At 57.5% G+C, this 24,038-nt stretch overlaps 7 protein-coding genes across 7 annotated transcripts; all 7 read right to left on the reverse strand.

Annotated features, from left to right (window-relative positions):
• Positions 1-187: 187 nt before the first annotated feature.
• Positions 188-589, reverse strand: LSCM1_01864 (uncharacterized protein; the record flags this gene model as incomplete). Its single annotated transcript, XM_067319462.1, has 1 exon — positions 188-589. One exon carries the CDS (start codon positions 587-589, stop codon positions 188-190), a length of 402 nt encoding a protein of 133 aa, XP_067176011.1.
• Positions 590-2,242: 1,653 nt separating this feature from the next.
• Positions 2,243-5,491, reverse strand: LSCM1_01865 (uncharacterized protein; the record flags this gene model as incomplete). The annotated part of the gene is made up of 1 exon (XM_067319463.1): positions 2,243-5,491. The coding sequence occupies one exon, from the start codon at positions 5,489-5,491 to the stop codon at positions 2,243-2,245; it is 3,249 nt and encodes a 1,082-aa protein (XP_067176012.1).
• A 1,155-nt stretch (positions 5,492-6,646) lies between these two features.
• Positions 6,647-9,784, reverse strand: LSCM1_01866 (uncharacterized protein; the record flags this gene model as incomplete). The annotated part of the gene is made up of 1 exon (XM_067319464.1): positions 6,647-9,784. The coding sequence occupies one exon, from the start codon at positions 9,782-9,784 to the stop codon at positions 6,647-6,649; it is 3,138 nt and encodes a 1,045-aa protein (XP_067176013.1).
• A 486-nt stretch (positions 9,785-10,270) lies between these two features.
• Positions 10,271-10,642, reverse strand: LSCM1_01867 (uncharacterized protein; the record flags this gene model as incomplete). The annotated part of the gene is made up of 1 exon (XM_067319465.1): positions 10,271-10,642. The coding sequence occupies one exon, from the start codon at positions 10,640-10,642 to the stop codon at positions 10,271-10,273; it is 372 nt and encodes a 123-aa protein (XP_067176014.1).
• Positions 10,643-11,254: 612 nt separating this feature from the next.
• LSCM1_01868 (uncharacterized protein) lies at positions 11,255-15,154 on the reverse strand (the record flags this gene model as incomplete). The annotated part of the gene is made up of 1 exon (XM_067319466.1): positions 11,255-15,154. One exon carries the CDS (start codon positions 15,152-15,154, stop codon positions 11,255-11,257), a length of 3,900 nt encoding a protein of 1,299 aa, XP_067176015.1.
• Positions 15,155-19,136: 3,982 nt separating this feature from the next.
• On the reverse strand, positions 19,137-20,978 carry LSCM1_01869 (uncharacterized protein; the record flags this gene model as incomplete). Its single annotated transcript, XM_067319467.1, has 1 exon — positions 19,137-20,978. One exon carries the CDS (start codon positions 20,976-20,978, stop codon positions 19,137-19,139), a length of 1,842 nt encoding a protein of 613 aa, XP_067176016.1.
• Positions 20,979-22,803: 1,825 nt separating this feature from the next.
• On the reverse strand, positions 22,804-23,502 carry LSCM1_01870 (uncharacterized protein; the record flags this gene model as incomplete). The annotated part of the gene is made up of 1 exon (XM_067319468.1): positions 22,804-23,502. The coding sequence occupies one exon, from the start codon at positions 23,500-23,502 to the stop codon at positions 22,804-22,806; it is 699 nt and encodes a 232-aa protein (XP_067176017.1).
• Between the last annotated feature and the right edge of the window lie 536 nt (positions 23,503-24,038).

Raw genomic sequence — 24,038 nt, forward strand, 5'->3', positions numbered from 1 at the left:
GTCGGCAATAGGGCCTTCGACTCGATGAGCACCCCTTCGTTGGTGCGCTTCGTTCGCGTGTGCGCTGCGCGATGCCTCTGCAAGAAACCAAACGTACACGCAACCGGCACACCGCCATCGACCTCATACGCTCTCAGCAGCAGAGGCAGTGGCACCTTGGCGTAGGCCTTTCAGCGGGCAGCGTACGCTAAAGCACCTCATCCTCGCCGCCCTCCCCTGCGTCCTCGAAGTAGTTCCGCTCCCTCTGCATCTGCATGGCGTGGTAAGCTATGTAGAACGTACCGATACCATAGTGCACGGAGTGCGGAAAGAGCCGACACGTGAAGAGAATTTTCATTGGTGCACCCAAGGTGAAAAGCAGCGATGCAGCAAGACCTAACTGCGCGCCGAGCAGCGGTGCATGCAGCGCGTTGCTTAACCCAGTGGAGCATCCGAGGAGAACAAGCAAAGTGGTATTGGTGTACACGTTCGAAATTCGCAGAGTGCCATTCGACACACTGTTGAAAAGGCACGAGACGGCACACACGCCGGCAAGCGGGGTATTGACTGCGAAGGGATCAAACCATTCCCTGCTGGAGCTACTCCCCATCGCTGCTGCCTAGTGGCGCCGACCTTTGGTGTACCGAAGGCCTGCCTGTTCCTGCCCTAGCTGTAGAAGATTTCGCATGTACGTGCTGCTTGCCGTCGATAGTGCTTCCAGTTTTGTTTCTCTAGGAACAGAGCGTGCCCATTTGCACTTGGCTCCCTCAAGAAGACGGCCGATTATGTCGGTGTACCCCACAGCGGCGGGAGAGAGACAACCTAAACGCGCGTCGGGCGACCCTCTCTTTTTTTCTTCGCGGCGGAAATGCTATCTTGGGAGAGAACGAGCTGGATGGGGATGGATGGGAAAGGATGACAAAGCGCGGGCCCACACACCAGTGGACGTAAGGTCGACGGGGTCGACTAGGACGCGGATCCCTTCACGTACAAAAAAGAAAAAACAAAGGATAAGTGGAGCGAGGAGAGAGGCGACATGAAAGGACGCACAAAAAATTTTGCATCAGTCAGAAGCGCTCTGCGTCACCAACCCTCCGTCTCTCTATCGTGTGTAGTTGAGGTGTATGCGTGTATTCATCTGCACATATATATGTCTGTGAGCGTTCGCTAGCTGGTCGCTACGAATCTGCGCATACGCCGTTGGCACTCACAGAATGGCAAGCAGCGAACATGGTGGTAAAGCGAGTGCAACGGGCAACGTTTGCCCTGCCTAAGCATCGCACGCACACACACGTACGCACGCACTCTCTCACCCTCCTCCTCCTGACTCACCTCCTTTTAGGGGAAGATCCTTCTCCAACCGAAGTCAGCAGGAGGGGGAGGGGCTTTTTCTTTTTTTTTACGCCGGTTGCTTGAGAGAGTGACACGGCCAACGACACGACACGAAGAGGGAACCAAACGGCACGAAAACACACACACACACACAAACGAGATTGCACCCATTGAAAAAAAAGAACAACCTCGAGACACATGAGAGCGATAGACGTACGAGCCCATGGCATAAAGTACCACAACACACAACAACAGCCAACCGAAAAGCAAACACGCATACAAAGATAAGAGAAGAATCGAAACAACGTCATGGCATCATCCAAGAGCGGGCATTCCGGAGTGGCGGAAGAGGAGGAAAGGGTAGGGTGAGTGTGTGGAAAATTTGCGAGAGGAGGCGGATGGCAGCATCCCTCCTTCCGAACGAGCTAAACAGACAAAGACGCCGCGCTGCTTACATGCGCCTCGCAGAAGCAGCCCTTTACTCCTCTTGGACTGTGTTGGCGTATTCCCGTCTTCAGCTGCGGGTCTTTAAATCTGTGTATTTGCCCATTTCGAGTTTCGCAGCCGTTGTTCACGCTTTTTTTTGGCGTCATCTCCTTAGCATTACGTTAAATACTTAATAACGTGAAAAAAAAAAAAAACGAAACGAAAAAGACGTCAACAAACAAAAATGAGGCAGAGAGGCAAAGGGAGCTGAGAACTGTGAAGGGGCGAGGGGGGGCAACAGGGAATGGGAAAGGGAGGGATATTAGGCACGTACATTCCTGCAACGCCCCCTACGCACATCACACTCCTCCTTCTCTGCCCAAAACGTTTCGCTTGACAGGGCGCAATATCGTTCTTCCCTTTCGCTTATTAGAGACCCATTTTTGTTATCGTCATATTGGCTCTCATGCAGCTCATGCGCACGCACCACCAACACCCCCAGTAGTTACATGCTGGCAAGGTATTGCTTCGCCTGCTCTGAGAGGCAACTAGGGCTAGCCGCCTTTACGCAGGCCAAAAATCCGGCTGCGGAGCCGGGAAGGGCTTGCAGGACGGGATGGTGGTTGGTCACCCACTCGAGAATCACATCGTGGATACGGCGGGCCTCTACCTCGTCATTCTTTGCTGGTAGCGTTTTGCCCACAACAGTCAGCATCGCCGCTGCCATCTGCTGGAGGACTGTAGTGCCATAGAAGCTTAGCAACGATACGTACAGACTGATAGCGTTGCACGTGCAGTGAGAGTACTCCTCTTGGTTCATCAGGCTCGAAGAGAAATACTTGGCAGCCGCCTGCTGCACGTGCAAAGCGTACTCACCGCCATCGACGCCCATGTTCGCCGTGGGGTGTGAGCCCAGCAGCTGGACGATGACATTCATGAGGTAAAAGTCGCTCTGCAGCAGTGCGTCGTCGGAAGACGATGACGCGATCGTCAGCGAGCTTGTGCATATCTGCGGCAGCGACGGAACAATCGACTGCGGCGCGTGCGTCACGAAGTCACTCAGAATACCAGCAGCACGCGTCATGTAGAAGTCGTCCGTAGAAGCCTGGAGCCACTCACCGAGTATAGGGAAAGCCTTGGCAAGGAATGGGGCCGCAAACACCTCTTTCGAGGAAGCGAGCAGGGCACCAATCAGGTCGCACATGGAAGAAATGGTGATCTGCACCTCCTCGTCCACCACCTCTAGCGCGTCGAGCTCGTCTTCGTCGTTCTCCATCGCCTTCTTCTCCAGGCACTCATTGCGGCGCTTTACCACAACCTCCAGCGCCGCCATTACCTTGTCGCACACGAGGGCAGTGTTGGTGGGGCTCATGATTGCTGGGTGCACGCTAACGCAGCGACCGATGCACTCCAGCATCACCTCCATCACGTTGTTCTCTGACTCATCGCCGAGCGCCTCCATGAGCTTTGGCAGGGCTGCCTCCGCCAGCTGCTGAGCGGCTGGGTCCTTCATCTCCTCGTAGCACTTCAGTATCTCGTCGAGCATCGACGCGCCGCTCTCACGAATATCAGGGCGTGCAGCGAACGCCAGCTGGCCAATGGCCGCATTCGCAATATCGCGGAAGTACGGGGCCAGTCCAACGCCGAGGTCCTTCAGCATGGCAAAGACCACGTTAGAGGCGAGCTCCTTGTCCTCGATGAGGCTCGTGTGAATAGTCACGACACGCTCGCCAACGCCCGGAATAACAAAGCGCATCTTCTCCACACCATCAGGCAGGTCATCGTCGTCGTCGGCATCGCCAATGCCGACGTTGGCGACCTCCATGTCGCACTCCATGCTCATCATATTCAGCAGGATCGGGATAACGGTGCTGAGGTACGGCTGCGCCTGATCCTTGAGGCACTCCACCATGCACGTCCAGCCACGCATCACGAAACGCGTGCGCGGGTCATCATTTGTCAGACCGCCGGCGCACAGTTGCTTCAGATAGTTGCACACATCATGTGCGTACTGGGCGAACGCGTCGCGACCCACGCCGCAGGCGAGCAGCGTCACACACTCGATCGCCTTGCACTTTGTCTTCATCGTCTCCGGTGTGTCCGGCAGGCTCATCACCTCCTGGTAAACGGGCACGAGCGCGTTCACGTATGGGAGCAGCATGCCCTTGCACGTCGAGGACACTGAAGAGAGCACACCCAGCGCCGCCTCACGGACAAAGTAATGCCCTGTCCCTCGGATCATTGCCACGCAGTCGCCGCAGATCAGCTCGATGTACGGGTGCAGGATGGTGCGGAACTCGTCAAGGCCGTCATCCTCCTCGTCCTCCTCATCGTCGCCGGTCACACTGTCAATAAAGCTGTCAAGGCAGCTTGCGGCGCACGTCGCCACGCGCGGCACCTCGTCACGCAGCGCAGCGACGACAACAGGAAGGATAGCGCCGTGCACCTTCATCTGCAGCTCTGGCGCGAAGTCCTGGGAGAGCTGCGCGAGGCAGTCCAGCGTGTTGGCGCGCACGTACTTGGACTCGTCCTTCACGTGTGGCACCACCATCTGTACCAGCGACGGCAGCTGCGACGCGAAGACGGTGCGCATGCCCTCGCCAGCGTAGCAGATGAGCAGCACCGCAGCGTTTCTAAGCTGCCACTGCGGCGAGTTGATGTTCTGCGCGAAGAGCGCCTGCGCCGTCTTCTGAAGTTTTCGACCGCCAAGCGCATTCGAAATGCGGTCCAGCCCACTGGACCCGATCACCAGATCCGAGTTTTCCTCCAGGTTGTCCTCGTCCTTTTCGCGGCCAGTGACGTCCCAGTCCTCACCGTAGTCGGGGTTTAGTGTGTACTGAAAGAGCAACTCAAAGAAGGAAGAGGCAAACTGAGGCACCTTGCGCACAGTCTTCGGCACTTCCTCGCAGTACGTCAGCATTAGTTCCACCGCCATGTGGCGAGCACCGGCGTCCACCTGAGGCGCCGCAGCCACCTGCATCATGAGCCCCAGAAGGTTTTCGGCGTCATGCTCAAAGAGGTTTATGTTCGCCGAGATCCCCTCCACAGTGGCCCCCAGCATCGACTCTACCGACTCCCACTCGGCCTGGTTCAGATAGGCCTCAACGACACCCAGCATCGTCGGCACCAGGGGGCGCAGACGGTCCACCATACCAAGGTTTGACAGACGAATCGTCGCCTGGAAAGCGGCCTTCTTGAGATCGGTGGCCTCTGTTGCTTGTGTGAAGCACGTCTCCAACCCCTTCGCCAGCGTCTCGGCGTGAGACTGGAAGTAGGCTGCCATGGCTGTCGCGGTTGTCTGAATGATCTCGCAGCACATCGTCTTTGCCGCCGCATCGCCCTTGGGGTCGCCGAGGATAGTGATGACGCTTGTCCACAGTTCACTCCACTCCTCCTTCTCTTGGTACACCTGCACCGCCACAGCACTGATGCACGCCGCCGCGGGCGAGCGCAGGCCGCCCTGGAAAGCAGTGTTGAGCAGGGTTATCATATGCGCCTTCACCAGAGCACGCGTTGCAGCGTCGGACGCGGCGTATGGCGACAGGTTCGCGTTGAACAGCTTGCGCAGCAGAACCACACTCATGGTCCTCACACTTGTGTCCTGGGAAGTTGCACTGATTTCCGCCAGAGCACACATCATCCAAACGGGGTTGGAGGCAACCATGCTGTTGTAGTGTTCCTCGGCGGACTTGCGCTCCTGGTTGTCTGCGGACCGCAGCCCATTCAGCAGCATGATGAGATGACTTGAGTCCATGGTGGTCAAAGGAGGAGGGTCAGCAAGAGTCAGAAAGAAAACCCGATTAGCTGCTCAGCTGCCCTTGCCAAATATTTTGGGCAATGCCTTGTGTGGTTAGTGGAGAGCGGTTCGTGTGCTCCAGCCCTCCTTCACCTGTATCAGAGGCAAAGAAGAAGAGAAATACCAACTTGCCCGCTTGAAAGAGCGTACACCTCAGCAGTGATAATAATAAACGAACAGCTTAATTAACCAGTGTTTAGAAGATTGTAATGCACCTCTTCTTTACTTGATCTTGTCGGCCAGTTTCTCTTGCTTCGCACCTACAGTGCTGTTCGCTAGGGCGACCTTTTTCCTTGAAGGTGTTTCTTTAGCGCGGCGTCTAGAATATAGTTATGGTGCTTTTCTGCGTAGAGCATCCGCCGACGTCGCATATGCGGATACGTATGTTTAAGGTCGTCGTAGGGAAAGAGCAGCAGCAGCAGCGTCGAGTGTCGTGGTCGTAGGAAAAGTCCCGCGCCAGAGCAGTGCCCACATGTGAGTCCGAGACGACAGCAAGGAAAGGAGAAGCATAAAGCCAAGAGAGGGGCGTCAAGAAAGATGTGAGCGCCACCAAATAATATGGCATGAGGGGTCGACCGCATAGAAGGAGATACGCGAGTGAGGATAGCCAGGCAATCTCTCGCAGAGAACCCAGCAGCCATGAGAGCTCCTCAAGTGCGAGTCAGTCAGACACGCTTCAGAAAGACCTACAGGCGTCAAGAGTGCAGCATGTGCTTGCTTGAGTTGCGATCCGATCATGTTCTTTCACTGCCGATCTACTATTTCTATTCGCCATACCATGTATTCTGAAAGAGAGTGAAAAAAAAAGATTGCGAGACGTCGTCGTCACAATGGCGAGGGGCGGCAACTCCGCACACTCGAAAAAAGAAAAAGAAAACAGAGCTGGGAGGAGCAGAGGGAAATCCACAAAGATATAGAACAAGACGACGAGCGGCTGGCTCAAAAGAGCATACGCAAAAGTTTGAAAACGAGTAAAGACCGTATACAGGGTGACAAAAGGCGTCTATGCGAAAGCAAAGTAAAGCGTGGGAGTGTTTCGTGGCTGTAAGCCACCTCTATGTATAAAACCACTTCCGTCCTTGCACTAATGGAAGATACGCAGCACCTTGGGGTTCATGACAGAGCCTCGTCTGGTTTAGAGACAGAAGCGAAAGTCTGTAATACCCCTTCTGAAAAAAGGGATAAAACACCCTCTCTAGCCCTTAAGCAAGATGCGCGAGGAGCTGTCATATATGCAGAGGGGGGCCTCAGACCTGCGCGTAGCACATCCGTGCAATGTAGCACAACCACATTGGGGAACGGGTACTGCCACTGGAGAAGCGTGTCTATAAAGGCATCCTCGTCCAAAAGGCTCAAAGGGCTGCTAGCACTGCTCTTGTCACTCGTCGTCTCTTCAAGAGGGTGAAACCGCACACTTTGAAGATCAGAAGCGGCATCTCGTATACTGCCATCGCATAGCGGTATGCTGGCGCTCACGCGAGTCCATCCACGTTTGAAAGCGGTGCTGAGGATGTGAAAAGCAAAAGAGACAGTGACGCGGCGGCGCAGGGCGAAAAAGTCGACAGCAGCATCTTTGCTAAATTCCGCGGTTGATTCCACAGAGCCTTCATGAAGCCTCTCAGCGGCTTGCAGCAATGCCATCCATGGGGCCTCACTGAAGGTGCTGAGTTTTGAGTGATGCGCTGCGCTGCGCGCCTCCTCTCCGTAGTAGCTTGTGGCAAGGCTCACAAGCGGAGAAGGAGCCACAAGCCCGTCCACGTAGGTCAGATACTCTATAAAGTGGGTGTCCGTGAGAACGAGTCGCAATGCTCCACGTCGTGACTGCCACACATATGTCGCAGGGCGCTGATAGTCAACTGCCAAGCCTACAATATCATCGGCAACGCAGTCCGCTACCTTGGTATCCTTCCGCCAGAGACCCGAAAACCGAAGCCGTAGGCTGGACCACTGAGCCTCGTGGCGGAGTTCGGATGTATTGAGAGCTAGCTCGCCATCAGCACCACTGCCGATGAAACAGGAGGGGAAAAATAGTAGCTGCAGAGTACGCTGCGTTACATTGCCGTAGTACCGTAGGCCCCCTGACACTGCTGCCCACTCCGCGAGAACTGGCATGAGATCATCAAAGCAGCGCGTACCGTCTATCAGCAGCCGTAGTGCGCCACATGGCTTCCGACTTTGAAGAGTCCCATGTGAAGGTAAGCCATACTCAGGACTCATATGATAAACTCGCATATCGGAGGAATCGCAAAAAAGGCTCAAGGCAATGCGCAAAAGGGACTTCATAACACCAGCAGCACTGCATTCTTCCCCCTCAATAGTGCTGCGCACAGGAACAACGAAAATAAGCTTATAGTGAGCCTCTTGAGACACAGGAGTGCAACTGTAAGGCCGAATAGCGCAGCCGAAACCGTTGTTTGTTGGGCACGTAAAAAGAAGCTCCGTTGAGTATCCTAACGATACGGCTTCACTAGCAATTGCAGAAATCAGGTGCAGTGGCGGCAGGTAGACACCTGGCGGATGCGTTTGTGTGCTGTCTTGGCTAGTGCTATCAGAGATGGATACCACAAGAACATGAAGCTTGAACGGCTGGGATAGGTGCTCTTGTGCTTCGTGACCAAATAGTCCAGTAGCTAAAAGCGTACTCGCCGAAAAGGAGGTGGTTTCAGAGAGACAGTAACTTAGTGCTGCTTTCACACTCAAAGTCGGTACATTGTTCCATGCCTGAAGAGTGCGAATGTATTCTACAACCCCTTCCTCGCTATCTGTTTCAGCTGTACTCGCTTTGTTAGAAGCGCTAACCTTTGCTCCCTTTGCCGTCGACACATCTATCAATGTGTCTAAAAACCAATCATACTCGACCTCCCCTACACCGCGCAAGCATGAGCGCCTCGGCGCCATGCTGTCTTGGCGTGAACGCGAAAGCGCAACAGCTTTCACAAAGCTGGCAACCTCAGTAGCTGTGTTCTGCTCTAGTGAGGTGTGGTGTGTGATACCCTCACCTATCCTCTCCTGCCCGTCCTTCGCTAGAGGAAGTGACGATTCGTCCGTTGTCAGAGTTTCTCCGGCAACTCTTTCTTGCTTACTCGAGCAGTCAGAGTGTGCTTTTGGGCACGCTGCCGTCATACTTTCTCGGAGAGTCGCTTTGACCTCCTCCTCGAAGGGCATACGGTCTTTCTGAGCAACCGCCACTTCCTCCGCTGTCCAAGTATCTGACCGAAAAAAGCACAGCGCACGCACTTTGATTACATTTCTGCTAGGATCACTCTCCGTAGGGCAAATGGTGATTCGCACGAAAGCCTTGAGCAGGGTGCCTGGTATCCTGAGAGTAGCTGCCCTACTAGGCGCGGCTGGAGTGGAGACTAGCGCGACAAAGGCACCATGCGCGGAAGTAGAGGTTTCAATGACAACATTCAAGAGGTACTGCTCTTGAATAGGAAAGGCTGGAGGGTCCAGATGATGCAATCGTCTCTCAACATCATCCTCCAGCACAAGCACAGCAATATAATCTTGCACCACATAAGTGTCGGTGCTGCCTCCAGAAAGCTGGTTGCTTCCACTGCTAAGCGCACAAGGAGGTAATCGTCTTCGCCTGTGTATGTCCGCTCTGTTTTCAAGCTCTAGAAGCACACAAGCTTCGCACGAGAGGGGAGTACTTGTGACCCAGCTCTTCGACGGCAGCGCGCATCGAGAAATCCAGCGTCCAACGTTTTGTGGCGTCACTAGTGCCGACTCGACACCCACACCTGTCGCTTCCACGACTTTGAAAGCGACAAGCTCAATACTTCCCAGTAGTGCAAGAAAGTCTGCAACTATACTGTCAGTATTTTTCCATGCGGGATTCAGTGGCGGCAAACTCCGTTGATCCTGCGACCTGACAATTTGGGGCGATCGGTTTTTCCTCGCTGCCTTTTTCATTGGTCGTTCCTTTGTGATGCCGTCACTAGCAGACGCCTGCAGCTGGGGTGCAGACGTTTTTTCAGGGGTGGTAGGCTTTTTTACTACGGGAGAGGGCTTTATGATGGATCCTGTGCCACCGGCGGCTCCGGTCGTGTGGTGCGAAAAAGGAGCTTCAGCCGCTTTTGATGCCACAGATTTCAAGCCCTCACTGTGAGGGGTATCATTGTTCGAGTGCGAAACTAGAGGCCGCTGCCTATTAATAATGGCAGAGTGTGTTTTTTGCGGTGCCGCGCTCCCTTCGGCTGCAAGAATGCCGTCTAGAGCATCTGAAATTGCCTTGATATCGACTTTCATCATTAACCTATCTGAAACAGGGTGTTCAGCGTGAAAATAGAACTTTGCACTGAAATTTCTGCGGCACCGCTTTCACTTCTCGCAGTGAGTTCTCCCCTAAAGTATTGCAGGGCAGAAGAGAAGAACGAGAAGCGAAAAGGTTCAGTTGAGGAGCGAATAGCTGGCCAGGTAGCTGGTAGAGCAGCAAGTGTCGCAGTATTCACGTGAAGCATCGAACGCAGGCTTAAGCCCACTAGAGCGACGCTAACAGATAATCACGCCAAGAGCTTAGGGTAAAAGATAGAGTGTGTTGTTTATTATGGCCCAGTTTCTTCTGAAATGCTTCGTTTGCGTAATAATTTGCAGCTCTGCGGGTGTTCAATCGGCGGTATGGAAGCAGCCCAAGAAAAAAAGAACGACTATTGTACATGGCCTGCTCAGCTTTCGGAAACTTCAGCGCTAGAGAGAGAGAAACTTCTCGAGAGGCGCAGCCTCGTACTTTTTTTCTCATGTGGGCTCCATGTTAAGTGCGGCTTTGTTGATCGTCTGAAATGGATGATGCGTAAGTCGTGAGGTGCCCCCATTAACGTTGTTTCGGAGGAGATACTGGGCTAGCCACGTCACCGGGTCTGCCTGTGTCTTGTTAGCAGTGCATCTGTCGCCATCGTTTGGCGTAATCTGGTCTCTATGCTCTTTGATCAAGTCTTGAAGCGCCGGCACCAGCGTCGGAAACACATTCTCAATCAGGTAGCGATGATCTGCTGATATGTTTGCGCCGCTGTCGCCATTGCACATGACGATGTGATTTAGGAAAAGGCCTTCTTCAATTAGTCGCACGACAAGCGCGCTATCATCTTCCTGCTGAGGCGAATCGGGCATGATAGCCTTCGATATGGATAATTTTTTTGGCGAAGCGTGCGTGGAGAGCTGTAATATCTGGTGAGGCTCCAGAACTTGGAGAAAGGACAAGGCGGGCGTCAAAGAAGAAGAGTAGCTCAATTGTCAATTGATTGGTGCCTGGCACTGGGGTGGGTGGATGGGAAAGCCTTGTGGCGTTTCGAAAAAAGTTTTCCGGTGGTCGGGATGGCCACTTTGGGGCTGTGGGCATGCGCGCCCTTCGTTTGCGGTGCTGAGGGGCCGGCGTGGGCCCCGCCCTAGCGCCAGGGGTGCGGCCCACTTGGCCCAGCCAGGAAGCCCCGGAACCCTTTGCGGGAGGGGGGGCGGGAGCATTGCTTTCGGGGGAGGAAGGGGGTGCTTTTAGGGGCAGGCGTTTTCCAGGCGCGGGGTCGCCTTCGGGGAGGGGGGGGCCACATGGCGCAGGGGCACGGCAGGCCAGCTTCGGGGAAGGCATGGGCCGCTCCCAGAGCGCGTTCCCCCGGCTCTGTTTTCGTTTTCCTTTACGGCGCACCAGCGGGTGCTAACAGTGAAGGGCATGACAACAAAGGGGAGGAATCGCAACGCTTATTTCAGAAGTTGACAAAAGTGCCCTACTTACAGCCAGCTGCTGCGCTGCTTTTCCTTTAGTTGACGCGCTAGATCCTGAAACGTCAAGGCTGACTGCGCCAACTCGGCCGATTTGTTCTGGATCTCGTTCAGCCGCTCGCCGCGCTGTTGCAGCTTCCGTACGTTCTCGCTCATCATTCGCCGAGCCTCTGTGAGACTCACATTCTCGCGCTCCGCGATCGCCTTTAGTTGCGCGTAGCGGCCGCCTGCCGGCTGGCCTGGGGTGGCGGCGCTGGCGGCCGCAGTCGGAGTAGGAGCGCCAGCGGGCCGCGCAGGCACCGCGCCCGGTGATGGTGCCGCTGGGCTGCTTCCAAGGGTGATGGAGCCAAGCAGCTCTTGCGGCTTCCTCTGTCGCTCTGGTTGCACAACTGGTGGCGCACTTGCCGGCGGAGAGGCGTAGCTCGCACACGGTGCGAACCCCGGGGCCGGTGCGACGGGGGTGTTGCCGACAGGCATCTGCGCCGCTTCAGGCATTTTTGTGGCACGCAGCGTTTGGGACTCCAGCTTCAGAGCAATGTCCTCCCACGGCAGCATCATGAGGCGCTTGAAGAAACCGGTCTCCTGCTTCAAGGTGGGCGCGGGCGGCAGATAGCGTCCGTAGCCGCGGAAGGTGCATGGCGTGAAGTGGTATCGTGGCCCATGAAAGCAGGGGTGCTTGCGCACTCCACTCTCTTTCGAGGCACCCAAGTTTGCTTCCACAAAGAAGTGGCCGACGACGCCATTGTTCGAGCCCAGGAAGTAAAGATGCAGCACGTTCTCAATCTCAACAAGCAGCACCTGCACGTTCTCCTCGCCGGCAAAGTCAAGAGTGGCGTACGGCTGCATCATCGGCTTGACCATTCTACTATCCAGGATGTTCACCCACCGCCAGCCGTTCGCATCTCGCGTTACCACAATGAGCGCGCCGCGGCCGTGGTAGACGCTGAAGTGCTCGAGTCGGCGCGCGGGGTCGAGTCTGCATTTGGCTACTGGTACCGTGTCTGCCGCCGTGACGCTCACCGGCGACCCAGTCGCCGAAAAAAGGGCGGACACCTGCACCACAGCAATCTTATGTTCGCCAAGAAACGCTATAGCTGGGGCGATGTGGTCGCTGGCGGAGGTGTCGCGGCTGATCTCGTAGTCGCGCATCTCGCCCGCATCCGTGTCGTACGTGAGGTGGGCCTTGCCTGGTGTCCATGTAGCTTTGACGTGCACGATGCTGCCCAGGAGCGGGCTACTCCCCGTCGCTACGACTGCACTGCCCACCATAATCGCCCACTCCAAAGACGAGCCGGATACCTGAAAGTGGACGGTCAGCAGCTTTGTGGAACTCGTAGTCTGCGGCAGCGCTACCCACTCGGTCTCGGCACTCTGGCGGTAGCACCATGCCTGAGGGGCGTCATCCGCGACGCCAAACGCCATCGACATCGACAACAGCGCAGCACCAAGTGCATCGCAGCACGTAAGACTACCGTACTCGCCTGCATTCTGGGCGGGCGAGAAAATAGAAAGCGCTACCTCGAACGTCTTGACGTCACCCGACAAGTTCGGCAGCGGCGGCTGTGCCGCCGCCGTCACCATCAGGCGCGTGGCGGACGTGGCAAACTCAGGGTGCGCGTAGGTGATGAGCCGCATCTCACTCAAGTTCCACAGCAAGAAGCCTTTTCGATCCTTGAAGAGGCACGCGAGGCAAAGTACGCCCGTCGCATTGTTTCTTGTTGCCTCCGTGCTGGCCATCCAGAAGGCGTCAAGCGAGATGATGGTTGACCCGACCGGGAGCAACCCGGCGGGGACCTGAAGCATATAAGGCCGGCCGTCGTCACCCTTGCCCAAGAGATCCACAAGCGCGACCGAGGAATCCTCCAGCAGCAGCAGCACGCACTTGCCATCCTTGTAAACAGACACCTTGCTCGTCACGGCGGATGGCTCCAGACGCGCGTTAACAAGTGCCGCATACTGCACCATCCGCTCTCCCGGCTTGCCGTGCCCATCCAGCCGAAGCGCCGCCCGGTCCAGGTCGAGCACCAGCGAGCCGGCGTTACGGCGAATGTCGTGCTTCATGATCATGACGATGGACTCAGTGGTGAACACGCGCAAAATTATCTCCGTTGGAAGAAACACAGTGTTCAACGAGGGCAGCGCCGTCTCCAACACCAGCCCGTCGGCGTCCTGGCCAATCGCCAACGTTGACCACGGTACACAGTTCACCAAGGCTTTTGAGTTGACGCTGAAGACCTCGTTCGATTGCGGCGACAGGCAGACCGCCTGCGCTGCATCCGTGACGGTCACCATCACGCTCTGCCGCCACAGATGTGCCACATCCGAGCCAGCCACTTCCTTGGCCTCCACGTCAGGCAGCGCGTGGCGCAGCAGCGCGTCACCGCCGCGCAGCAGCTTTTCCCATGTGGAGGTCACCGCCGTCCGGTGTATTTCCTCGGCGAGTGAGCGTATCTGGTCCTCGGGCAAGCGCAGGAGTAGCGCGCGGGGGTGCCATGGCACCTGCGCACTAAGCTCTCGCAGTTCACGGATGCTCTCGATTCCACCAGTCTGACGGTTGCGCTTTGCCAGGATCGGCCGTAAGCCGTCCTCGCTTGTCACGAAGAGCGCTTCCAGGTCAACGTCTGTCAGCCCACTTGTCCAGTAGTTCGACAGAACGCATGGCTCTACATGGAAGACGTTGAAGTAGTTGTCTACCGCATTCGCGTTGGTGCCGCTGCCGTTGAACTCGGCCACTGCCTTCTTTGAGCGCGCCGCCTCCACACCGTGCTGCGCCGTGTACGCGTTCAGGTGCGCGATGATGGCGTCCTGCCGCATTACCTGCTTGTCATCCAGGCGAATAACGACCTCCAGGATGTCGCGCTGGCCGTGCAGCAGCATGTACATCTGGCTGTGCGTGTCGTTCGTGGTGTGAAAACTGTTTTCGAGGGCAGTGCGGGCCATGCTAAGGCCCACGCGGTACTCGTTGTACGCGAAGGCGTCAACGAGTCCGGCGCTTGGAGCGCTTGGCACGCCTTGCGAGATTTGCTGAGAGAGATCCACGGCCCAGTAAAGCTCAGCCACCTTGTCGCGGCGCTTCTTATTCTCGTTCCAGAGGAGGATCTTCGTGCAGTGCATCGTGACGGCAGCGACGTAAACACCACCGGGCGTCACGCGGCATGTGGCCAACAGGCCGTCCGGCTGCCCCACGATGCTGCGGGCGTCAAAGAAGCAGCTCACACGGCCCTCATCAATGTACCACTTGCACACGCCGGGGACCCCGCCCACCACACCGATGAGTGCGTTTGGGTTATTGGGGTACGAGTCCATCGAGAGTAAAGAGCCAATAGTGAAGAACCTGTCGCATTTAGCAGCGCACCCGCTCACGATGGAGCCCGCCGTGTCCTTGCAGAAGGGTAGGCATAGCCCGAGCACATTCGTCTCCGTCGTGGCCCACCGCAGCTGCGGCCGCTCCTCGGGGTCGTTCGACACCGGATCGAGCCGGAAGTAGGAGACGCGCCCGTCCTTGCGGCCCACCGCGCCGCATGTCAAGCCCTGTGCAACGTGCAGGCAGGTGAACTGGGCATCAGGTCCCATGCACCGCAGCGCGCTGTTCCCTTTGCCAGTCACACCGGCGCTGTAGTCCATGCACAAGAGCGTCTCGGACGAGAGCACCAGGAAGCTGGTTGTGCCGGTGTACACAAAGGCGTCTAGCCAGTGCACCCCGCCCGGTAGCGGCAGCAGCTCGCGGCACATCTCCTTGCCCAGCACGAGGACGTTCGCGTCGTCACCTATGCACACGAGCACGCCGAGGATGGCGTCGTACTTGCAGATGTGGTAGTCCGACATGACCACTGTGCTTTTGCCGCCCACCCGAAAGGGAAGAATGACACCGTCGCCGGCGCCCACGGCGTGCTGCCTCTGCGAGAGCATGGGTACCTCGCAGGCCACGGTAAGTGACGTCTATGATGCGAGTGTATCGGTGCTGCGGCGTGGGTGTCTTCGCCGCGTATGGAGGGGCTAAGGGAAATACAGCGCCAGTGGTAATGAGGCAGGCAGGCAGGCAGCAAGGGACCGGCCAGCGCCTGCCCGATACTTACACACACACACACACACACACACGCATGCATACACAGAGCGAGAAGAGGGCGGGCCCGTACGGAGACGAAGAGCCGTCGCACAGAACACCCCAAGACCCACCACCGCAACGCGCTCGGTCACTCGCCGACTAAATGCTCAACGAAGGGGAAAGGGGTGGAGCGCTATTCGGCGTTGTGGCGGTGATGCGAAGTGACTACGAACGCAGCAATAGGGGAAAGAAGGGAATAGGACAGGTGCAAGCACAACGGAAAGCACACACACACACACATGCGCGCACACATCTGACTCCAACTCCTCAGAGAGGTACGATATAGTCGGTGACGTTGTCAAAGCAGCAGCAGCGGATAGCGATGAGCAGAGAAATACATGCGCGGGTAGGGAGGTAGGGAGGGAGAGACGAGGAGAGCGACAGCAACGCCATGGGTGGCGGTGGTGCGGGAGGATCGGCATAATTTCAAGTGCCCAGAGCGAGGGTACTGCTGGGCGAGAAAGAGGAAGAGAGGGGAGACTCGCTGAAAACGGTCTCCATGGCGTGTGCAGCGGCGCCAACGGCCCAAGGATCGGGCATAAATAATGCCTCTTGCAGGAGCATATGGGGCCTCGTTCGAGAACTCACCTCAACAGAGCACCTTCCACTCAATCCTGAGGTGATAGAAGGGGCCTTCAGGGCAGACACGGCCACTGCATTATCCATCCGAGTTGGTTTGTGTGTGCGTGTATGAGGGCGAAGGTGTACCGAGAAAACGAGTGACAAGGTTGAATAATGCGAAGCCGATCCAAGTGCTTCCTCCATGCAGTGAGAAGGTGCCCCGAGGGAGAGAGAAGACAGACAGACAGAGAGAGGGGGTGGGGGCGGGTGGCAACAGCGAACGCGTCAGGTGCGTGAAGAGTGCACACACACGCACACACACACACCAAGACCTTTTGCTGGGTGTGTATTCAGCCGAGACAGAGGTCTCCTCTTGCATCGAGGAGAGGGAGAGCCAAGAGGAAAGAGGGAAGCCCTACCGTGGCAACGTCACACGCCTATGCAGCCCTATCTCCCGCCCCACCTCTCTGTCCACACCTTCCCTCCATATCCTCTCGCACCACCACCAACACCCCCCCTCCAGCCTTTTGGATTCTGCTGCCACGGCGCCGAAGGGGGGCCCGGCGTTGAGCGGCGGTGACGACGACGAGCAGCAAAAGGGGGAGAAAAAAGTGCAACGCGCTCCTCTGACGCGTACGATGCGGTGCGACTGAGCAAATCGGTTTGCCTCTACCAGCAATGCCTGCCGCTTCATCGCCTGCGAGGCAGGCCGCCTGATGCCATCACCGTTTGAATCGCCTGCTGCCTCAGCCGCTGCTACCACCACGGACTCCGCGAGGTGCCCAAGAGCCTCCTTGCGCTGCTCGATTCGGATGATCGCCTCCTCCTCTGCTTTCAGGTACTCCATGCTACTCCTGCAAACGTCTTGGGCCGATGCCGTCTAGCAGCGCATGGCGACGCCTTTCATAGTTGGCCACTTCTACAGAGACTCAATGCGGTCCTGCAGGAATCAAAGTGTGTGCCGCCGCTCCCCCCGCCGTCGCGGTGTCTGTCCCATCTCTATTACCTGCATTGCGCTTTCCTGCGAACGTGCCGACGCCAAACTGCTTTTTAGCCGCACAAGCAGCACCGCTTATTGTCTTCGTCGAGGATGCATCGACGGCCACTTCGCGCCTCACCCCTGCGTGCAGTGCTGCCGTACTGTCAGTTGCCACCTCCTCTTGCAGTATCAGTCCGCACAACCTCTGCTGATACGTTTTCACATCCATCATGACATCTTCTCGTGAAGTCGGATGCCCCACCACGTGCGGCACCTCAGGCGCGGCCGACTGCAGCTTCCGGTGTCGTTCGCGGCTTCCTTGGAGCACCCCGCACCCAACCATCTCCATCTCACGCAGTTTTGTATGGGCACCGCTACCGCGGAGTAAAGGGATCGAAGAGACGCATGTGGCGGCTGTCTCTCTCGATCATGGGCAAACATCCTTCCTTGTGGCTTCTCTTCAGCAGTAAGCGTCGCCCTGACGCGCGGAGAGGACGGCTTCTCCGACGCCAACTGCATTTCCAACCGCCTTACCCCCCCCGTACGGCCTTCCCTGCGACTTTCTTTCGCGCGAGCCTCGTCGAGGGTTTGAGCACTGCTGCGCGAGACGCCTCGTGCGCCTTGCGTTGCTTCACGTCGCTCCGAAGCGCCGGTACCTCCTCTCGACGCGCTCTCCTCGGCCTTCTGCTAGTATGAGGCGACAACCTGCTGCATGTGCGCGGGATACCGTGGCCTTCGCTAGTGCTTTACCGCAGGACTCTTTTCGGATTCACCGCCACCCTCGGTAGCGGCCGCGCGAGTTGCGACCGTGGCGTGGTGCGGTGCGGATGGAGCAGCGAGCGCCTCCGGTGCGACCCACTTTTTTCTTCTGTTCTCAATGCTCACGGCGCAGTGCATGCTCCGCCGATCTTGGCCTAGCGCTGGGAGGCCGCCTTCTCAGAGAACTTGAACCCCTTCACGTGCCTCCGCAGCCCCGCCTCCTCGCCGCGTACGCCTTGCCGCGCGACCCGCTAGTCCCTGTGAGCTGCGGCCCATCCAGCATGCGGCCATTTCTGCATCGCCGGTAGGCATCGTACCCAAACGAAAGTTAATGCGAGGCGGCGAAAAAAAGACCGAGAACGGTGTGGGAGGCGCATGAAGGAAAGCAGCAGAGGGGAGGGCCCAACAACGCCGGTGTGCACAGTGGGCCTCCCCCCTTTTTGTCAAGCACGCCACCGGCGACACCATCGCTGAGGGCGCCCATCGACTGAGGCTTACGAGAGCAACAGCGCCGTGGAGGGTGTAATCGAAGTATGGAGGACAAGACAAAAAGGGGAGGCGGTCAGCGTCGCCGGAAGAAATATCAGCACTGAGAAAGAGCGCGTCACCGCACAAGTGGCCTCAGACTCTTGCGTTATGGTAAAGCGCATACGGCCGCCTGTGGTGGCCCAGAGGAGGTTTCGCTGTCCCTCAGTCCCTCGCCTCCTCTATGGCGAGGCGTGTAGGGTGTAAAAGGGGTGTGAGAGGACGGGAGATGGGGCAGGGTGGAAAGAGGAGCGGACCAGGCGCCAGATCCGCACCAGAGGTCGACACAGCTGTGGAACGCCTTCACACAGATGCGAACAAAGGGGAAGAGACGGTGGGGCTAATGGCGGAAAGGGAATGTGCGCTGCAGCTGCATTGACAGACGTGGCGAACATCCGTGGCAAGGGGTACGTGTAGCCCTCGTGCGAAGCACCATGCGTGCGATGGCATGGCAATGGTTTAAAGCCGACACGCGGCATGGCGCATCTACAGCGCAGTGGCTTAGGTACCACCGCACCACTGATAAAGAGGCGAGATGACGTTGTTGCGCTGACGAGGTGTCCCAGAGCAGAAGAGGCATGGGACGCGTGAAACAGAGTGAGAGTGAGAAAGGCGAGTGGGGAGCGAACGCGACATCATAAGAGCAGTGAAACGAGAGGTAAAGCAGTTGCTGCAGCAGAGTCGATGAAGCAGGCCATCGTAAAAAAAAAAAGATGCACCCCAGCAACGCACATGACGCAACGGCACAGCATCGCCTCTGCGGACGTGGAGCTGAGGCTGGGAAAGGGTGAAAGAGAAGAGGCGCATTCGGCAAAAGAGTGGGTGAGCTGAGGCCGTGAATGCGGACGCTGGCTGTTAACACCCCCCTCGCTCCCCGCCCCGCCTTGCCCCCTTCCTCGGAGGGCGTAGAAAAGGGGCCAGGCAAGCATGAAACAACACACCAGGCCGTTTTCCTGCTCCTCTTACGCTTCCTCCGGGCCAACAACAAGGAACGGGGCCACATTGGCACACAGGGTCGGCACGAAGGGTCGATACGCAGGTCTTGGCTGCATCTCCACTGCGAGGAGGTGCTCCCCCACCGTGGTCACCCTGGTGTCAGCGAACACCACCGTTGCCTGCACCGCACCGTTTGGGAGACGCAGCAGTTCCTGTACCCCTGACGTGGGAAGAAAGGACCAGTGCGCACACCCGTTGCCCTCCTGCGCTTCCGGGGCGCCGCTTGAGTCCGCCTCATGGTACTCCGCCGCCTCGCCGGTGTCACCCCACTTTGGGGCCGTAATGTACTCGGCAAATGAGTGCGGAAGAGGCAGCCTGTTTGTGCCGCGTAGCTGCGAGGCCACAGGACGCACAAGGAAGAGCACGACGTCACTGTACGAGGGGAATAACGGAACAGTGTTTTCCTCTCCCCTTGCAGACGATGGTGCTTGATACGCCCCGCCAGGGGCGTCGCCCTGTGCAGTGGCGCTGCCGAATGTAGCCGCAAAGGAACGACTCCAGCCTTGCTCCACGAGCGCCTTGATCGGGGGAAGGAGAGAGCCAGGTGTCACGCGGCCGCGCTGTGGCATCCACCACAGGCGCAGCGAGACGGAGCGCAGAGAGGCGCAGATGGGCAGGACAACACTGCGCTGTTCAATAGATACTTGACACCAATGCGACAAACACTGAAGAAGACAGAGCAGCCGTGAGTCCCGATGGCCCCCATGCATGACTACACCAAGCTCAAAGTCATTGTCAGCGACGCGATGCACGTAAACGCCACGCACGGCCTCGCTCACACGCGCAAGCACATTCGGTTTGGTATGGCCGCTATACGCCTTGTGGCAGTAGCGACGGGAGTCGATGCAGCCGCGGTCGCCCGCTTCGGTAGCGACGTCCGGGGACGCATCATTGCCCCTGAGTGCCATGGCGAACTGTACCTTCTCATCCATGATGCGCGGCAGGAGAATGCAAAGCGCCGCGCAGTGCGCCAGCGAAACCCAAGAGCTCAGCACATCCTTCTTTGCTACGGCCACGGCACGGAAGCATTGCGTGAGCTCGCTGTACTCGGTGCTGGAGGAGAACATCGAAATGTAGCTGCCACAGGTGAGGGCATGGGGGTTGAGGAGGGCGATCACCCGTCGGTGGGCCAGTAGGGTAAGCTGACGGCGCACGAAGGAGGTGTCGACAGTATGCCGCGGCGCCGCCCATTGCCAGCGCCTGGCCGACGCAGCCACTATCTCTGGGGGGCTCAACGGCGCAGGCGACTTGCTCTTCTGCAGTGGTGTTGGCGGAGGTGAAGAGCGCACCGTTAAGGCCGAGGCGAATTCGTCGGTGACAGAGAGGGACCACGAGGACGGCGGCTGCGGCGCTTTCTGTGAAAGGAACTCCTCTGCGTTTTCAGCCATGGTGGTCTCGGTCTCCCTCGCTGGGGTCGATCGTGAGAGTGGCATTGGCAACGACTCCTTCTGGGCGTGCGCGGACTGTGGTATCAGCGGTGCAAGCTCCGAGACACCTTTCCACGTTATCTCCATGTCCACACAGCTGTAGTCCCCCTCTGGCGCAACGTGGTGAAGAATTCCCGTGTCCCATGCTGCTTCTCCAGCCGCCGCAGAGGGCTCTGTGTGGGCATCGATTCCATAGACGTGCGACTGTTCGGGCGGCGCAGATGTCTGCAGGTTGCTCTTCATCAGTGAGATCAGCATCCGCCCGACTGTGTCTGTTGTGCGGTGAGACACAAACAGAATGGACGTGTTGGCGCATTCGTGGTGGTAAAAATCGCACTGCACCGGCTCCCACTCAGTGCCGCGTGGAACGGTAGGGTCCATCGCTCGAACAGCCTTTCTATGCGCCGTGGTGTTACTGCGTCGGGTCCCTTTTACCACCCACACGTGCTAACTCCGTCTTGGCTGGAGAAGGGGAAGGGGGTGGGCGAAGGAACAGCCGGCCCGGCGGCGAATAGAAAGCAGAGGGCTGCGGTGGCCACCAGCGTGGGAAGCCCACCTGCGCGTGTGCAGAAGAGATCGTTTCCACGCTATAGATACTCGGCAACTATCTTGTGAGCATAGGCGGGGTAGCAAGTTGTGAAGAGGGGGAGGGGGAGGGGCGGGGTGCAGGAGCATCACACTGCGTTCCTAGACACCGTTACTCTTTCCTTCTTTTTCGTTGCTCTTACCTTCTTCCTGCTGTGTGGTTCGAAGACAGGAACGCCGTGGGAGCGTTGCCGAATGGGAACCAGTGCCGTGCGCGAATTTGTATGCGTGTGTGGGTGTGCATGCGAAAGAGAATGATGAGGGGGAGGGGTAAAAGGGGTGCGGTGAGGAGGGCCCTTTTTTCCCTTCCAGAGATGTGAGGCGCCTCAGTACCTTCCTCTACTCATGCACACGCCTATCGCAGCAAACACACATGCAGATAGAGAAGGAAAGGGGCCGAGTTGCAGATATGCTTGCGCCATAGACGGCCAAGGAGGAGCCTGGAGCAACGTGAGGGCATGAGGGGGCCACCCCACCACGCCACGACAGCGTTACGAATAGGATGCCTCTCTTTTTCGTCTTGCCTCCCTCCTGCATCATACGCGGAGCACCAGAGAAGAGGCTGACCTGGTAGCGGGCAAGCGGTTTAGAGGCCCACTGCTTCGGGGGAGATGGGGGAGGGGAGGGGTAGCTGATTCCTCTCCGGATGGGCAGTCGCCGTCGCGCACGCCTTTTCAGAGAATGCTCGTTCTCTTCCATACGCTCATCACACACTTCACCTTAAGCCCTTATCATGCTCAGTTAAAACACAGTTGAATGAGAGAACCAAACGTAAAAAAAAAAGGACAAAGGGCGCGAGGGCAAGACGCAAAGATCGAGAGAGGGAGTAGAGGGGGGGAGGGGCGAACCCACCCGCCCTCTACTCCCTCTCCACCAGTCATGAGCACGCAACAGCTCACAGGCGGAGAGGCCAAAACCTCCCCTCTGGCATTTCCCTTCCCGAAGACAGCCTCTTCGCAGCACTCACAGCAAGCCCGACCAAGCAATCGTAGGCTACAAATACCAGAGAAACACTCTCCGTCGCGAGAATGGAAGGGGGGCGGCGCCACATCTCAGAAAAATGAGCCGGATTCCCAACCTTGCGCCGGAGGTGTGTGTGTGTGTGTGTGCAGGCCGACCCCGACATTCTCCCCCCCCCTACTTCGCACCGTTTGATGACGGCGCTCTTCACCCCCTTCATCCAGAAAGGATACAAGTAGGCGAGGCAAGCCTTGAAAGGAGAAGTGCAAGGTGGGGAGGGGAGAGGAACGGAAGAACGCAGGCGCACCATATGGGGGAGCTCAGGGACGCCGTAGAAAGGGTCCTCCTCTACTCGCCACATGGCTATGCTTCGCTCTCTGCTCCTTTCCCTTTTAGTCTTTTTTTTCCGTTCATCTTTGTCCCCTTCGCCGTTATATGTGTAGGTCTGTGGAGTCCTTTTTTTTCGCCTTTCCCCACCCCTAAACCCTGCGGCGACGGAGTCGCCGCCTCCCCCTTCCCACTCCATCTCCATTGTGAGGAATGCGGGCGGGTGGTCCCACAACAGCTACACAAAACGTCATCGCCAACCAGAGAAGTCGCACGCGGGCGCATGCGTGTTTGAGACGAATGGGGGGGGGGGGGGGAGATGTTGGGTGGTTCCTTACTCATCCGCCATGCGAGCCCACGTCCGCGCGCGCGCTTCTCGCGCGTCTTCCACTGCAGCAATACCGCGGCGCGGCACGTCAGTGTGGATGACAGAGGACACGTCGGTAAAATGAATGGCATCCTGCGCGGCACCAGCCTGCGGGTAGTTAAAGCGGTTGCGATGGAACACCACATTATCGCTGTCGTACGCCATCACCTTCATGTCGCGGTCCTCGGAGTCCTTCATCGCATTCTGTACGACTTTCTGCACCTGGTCCGGAGAGACAGCGAGGTACGTGGCCAGCTTCTCCGTTGGGATGGACTCCATCGTGGTGCAGATGGTCTCTAAGATGCTGGTGCGCACGCGGGCCTCGAAGTGAAAGGACTCCGGCAGGTGCTCCTTAACCGAGCTCCACTGCGCCCAGAAGCGGGCAAAGAGGCCACAGCTGAGGAGGTTCTCAAGTCCATAAATGTAGTTGAGCTCCTTCTCTACGCTGGGTGAGTCCTGAACGTGGCTGGGGACGAGGCACATGCAGGCCGTGAAGTCGCTGGTCTGAAAGCGGGCCAAGGACTGCAACAAAATGCCCAGCAGGAGCGACTTGTCCGGCTGGTCACCCTCCATCAAGGAGGCCTTGAGGTAGCGGAGGAACATCGGCAAGTTGTACTTGCCCTCGCTCAGCAGCTGCGCCACTTGAGTACCGTCGTCACGAGTCATTTCTTCGTTGCCTTTTTTCCCTTTCGGCTACTTGCACAGGGAGGATGTGTGTGTGTGTGTGTGTGTGCTGCAGATGACTGTAGAACGCAGGGGATACGTATTGGCGGAGTTCTCTGCCAAGGAGAGAATCGTTTGGGGGACACCGTGAATGAATGGATGGATGGGTGGGTGAGTGGAGTAGCGGTTCGCGCGAGAAGAGAAAAGCGAAGACAGCCGTCTTGAGAATATATCATTGCGCTTGCTCATCAACTGTGCTTGTATGTCTATATATATATATATTATTTACGCATTCTTCGCCTGTATCTGCAGGAATCACTCGCAGAGTTCGACCGTTCTCTTGCGTCTCATCGCGGGGAGGCTTCGGATGGGGCCGCTGTAGCTGCCGTCTTCTACACCAATCCTGCCAATGAAGCACCGTCAACAGGTCTGGCCCGTCGCACGACGGTAATCATCCACTGGGAGCAGCGGCAGGCACTCACCCTGACAATGTGTAGGGAGGGAAGAGATTGAGACGAAGAGAAGGGAGGGGGGCAACA

This window comes from Leishmania martiniquensis, chromosome 32 (genome assembly GCF_017916325.1).
Source record: "Leishmania martiniquensis isolate LSCM1 chromosome 32, whole genome shotgun sequence".
Classification (NCBI taxonomy): domain Eukaryota; phylum Euglenozoa; class Kinetoplastea; order Trypanosomatida; family Trypanosomatidae; genus Leishmania; species Leishmania martiniquensis.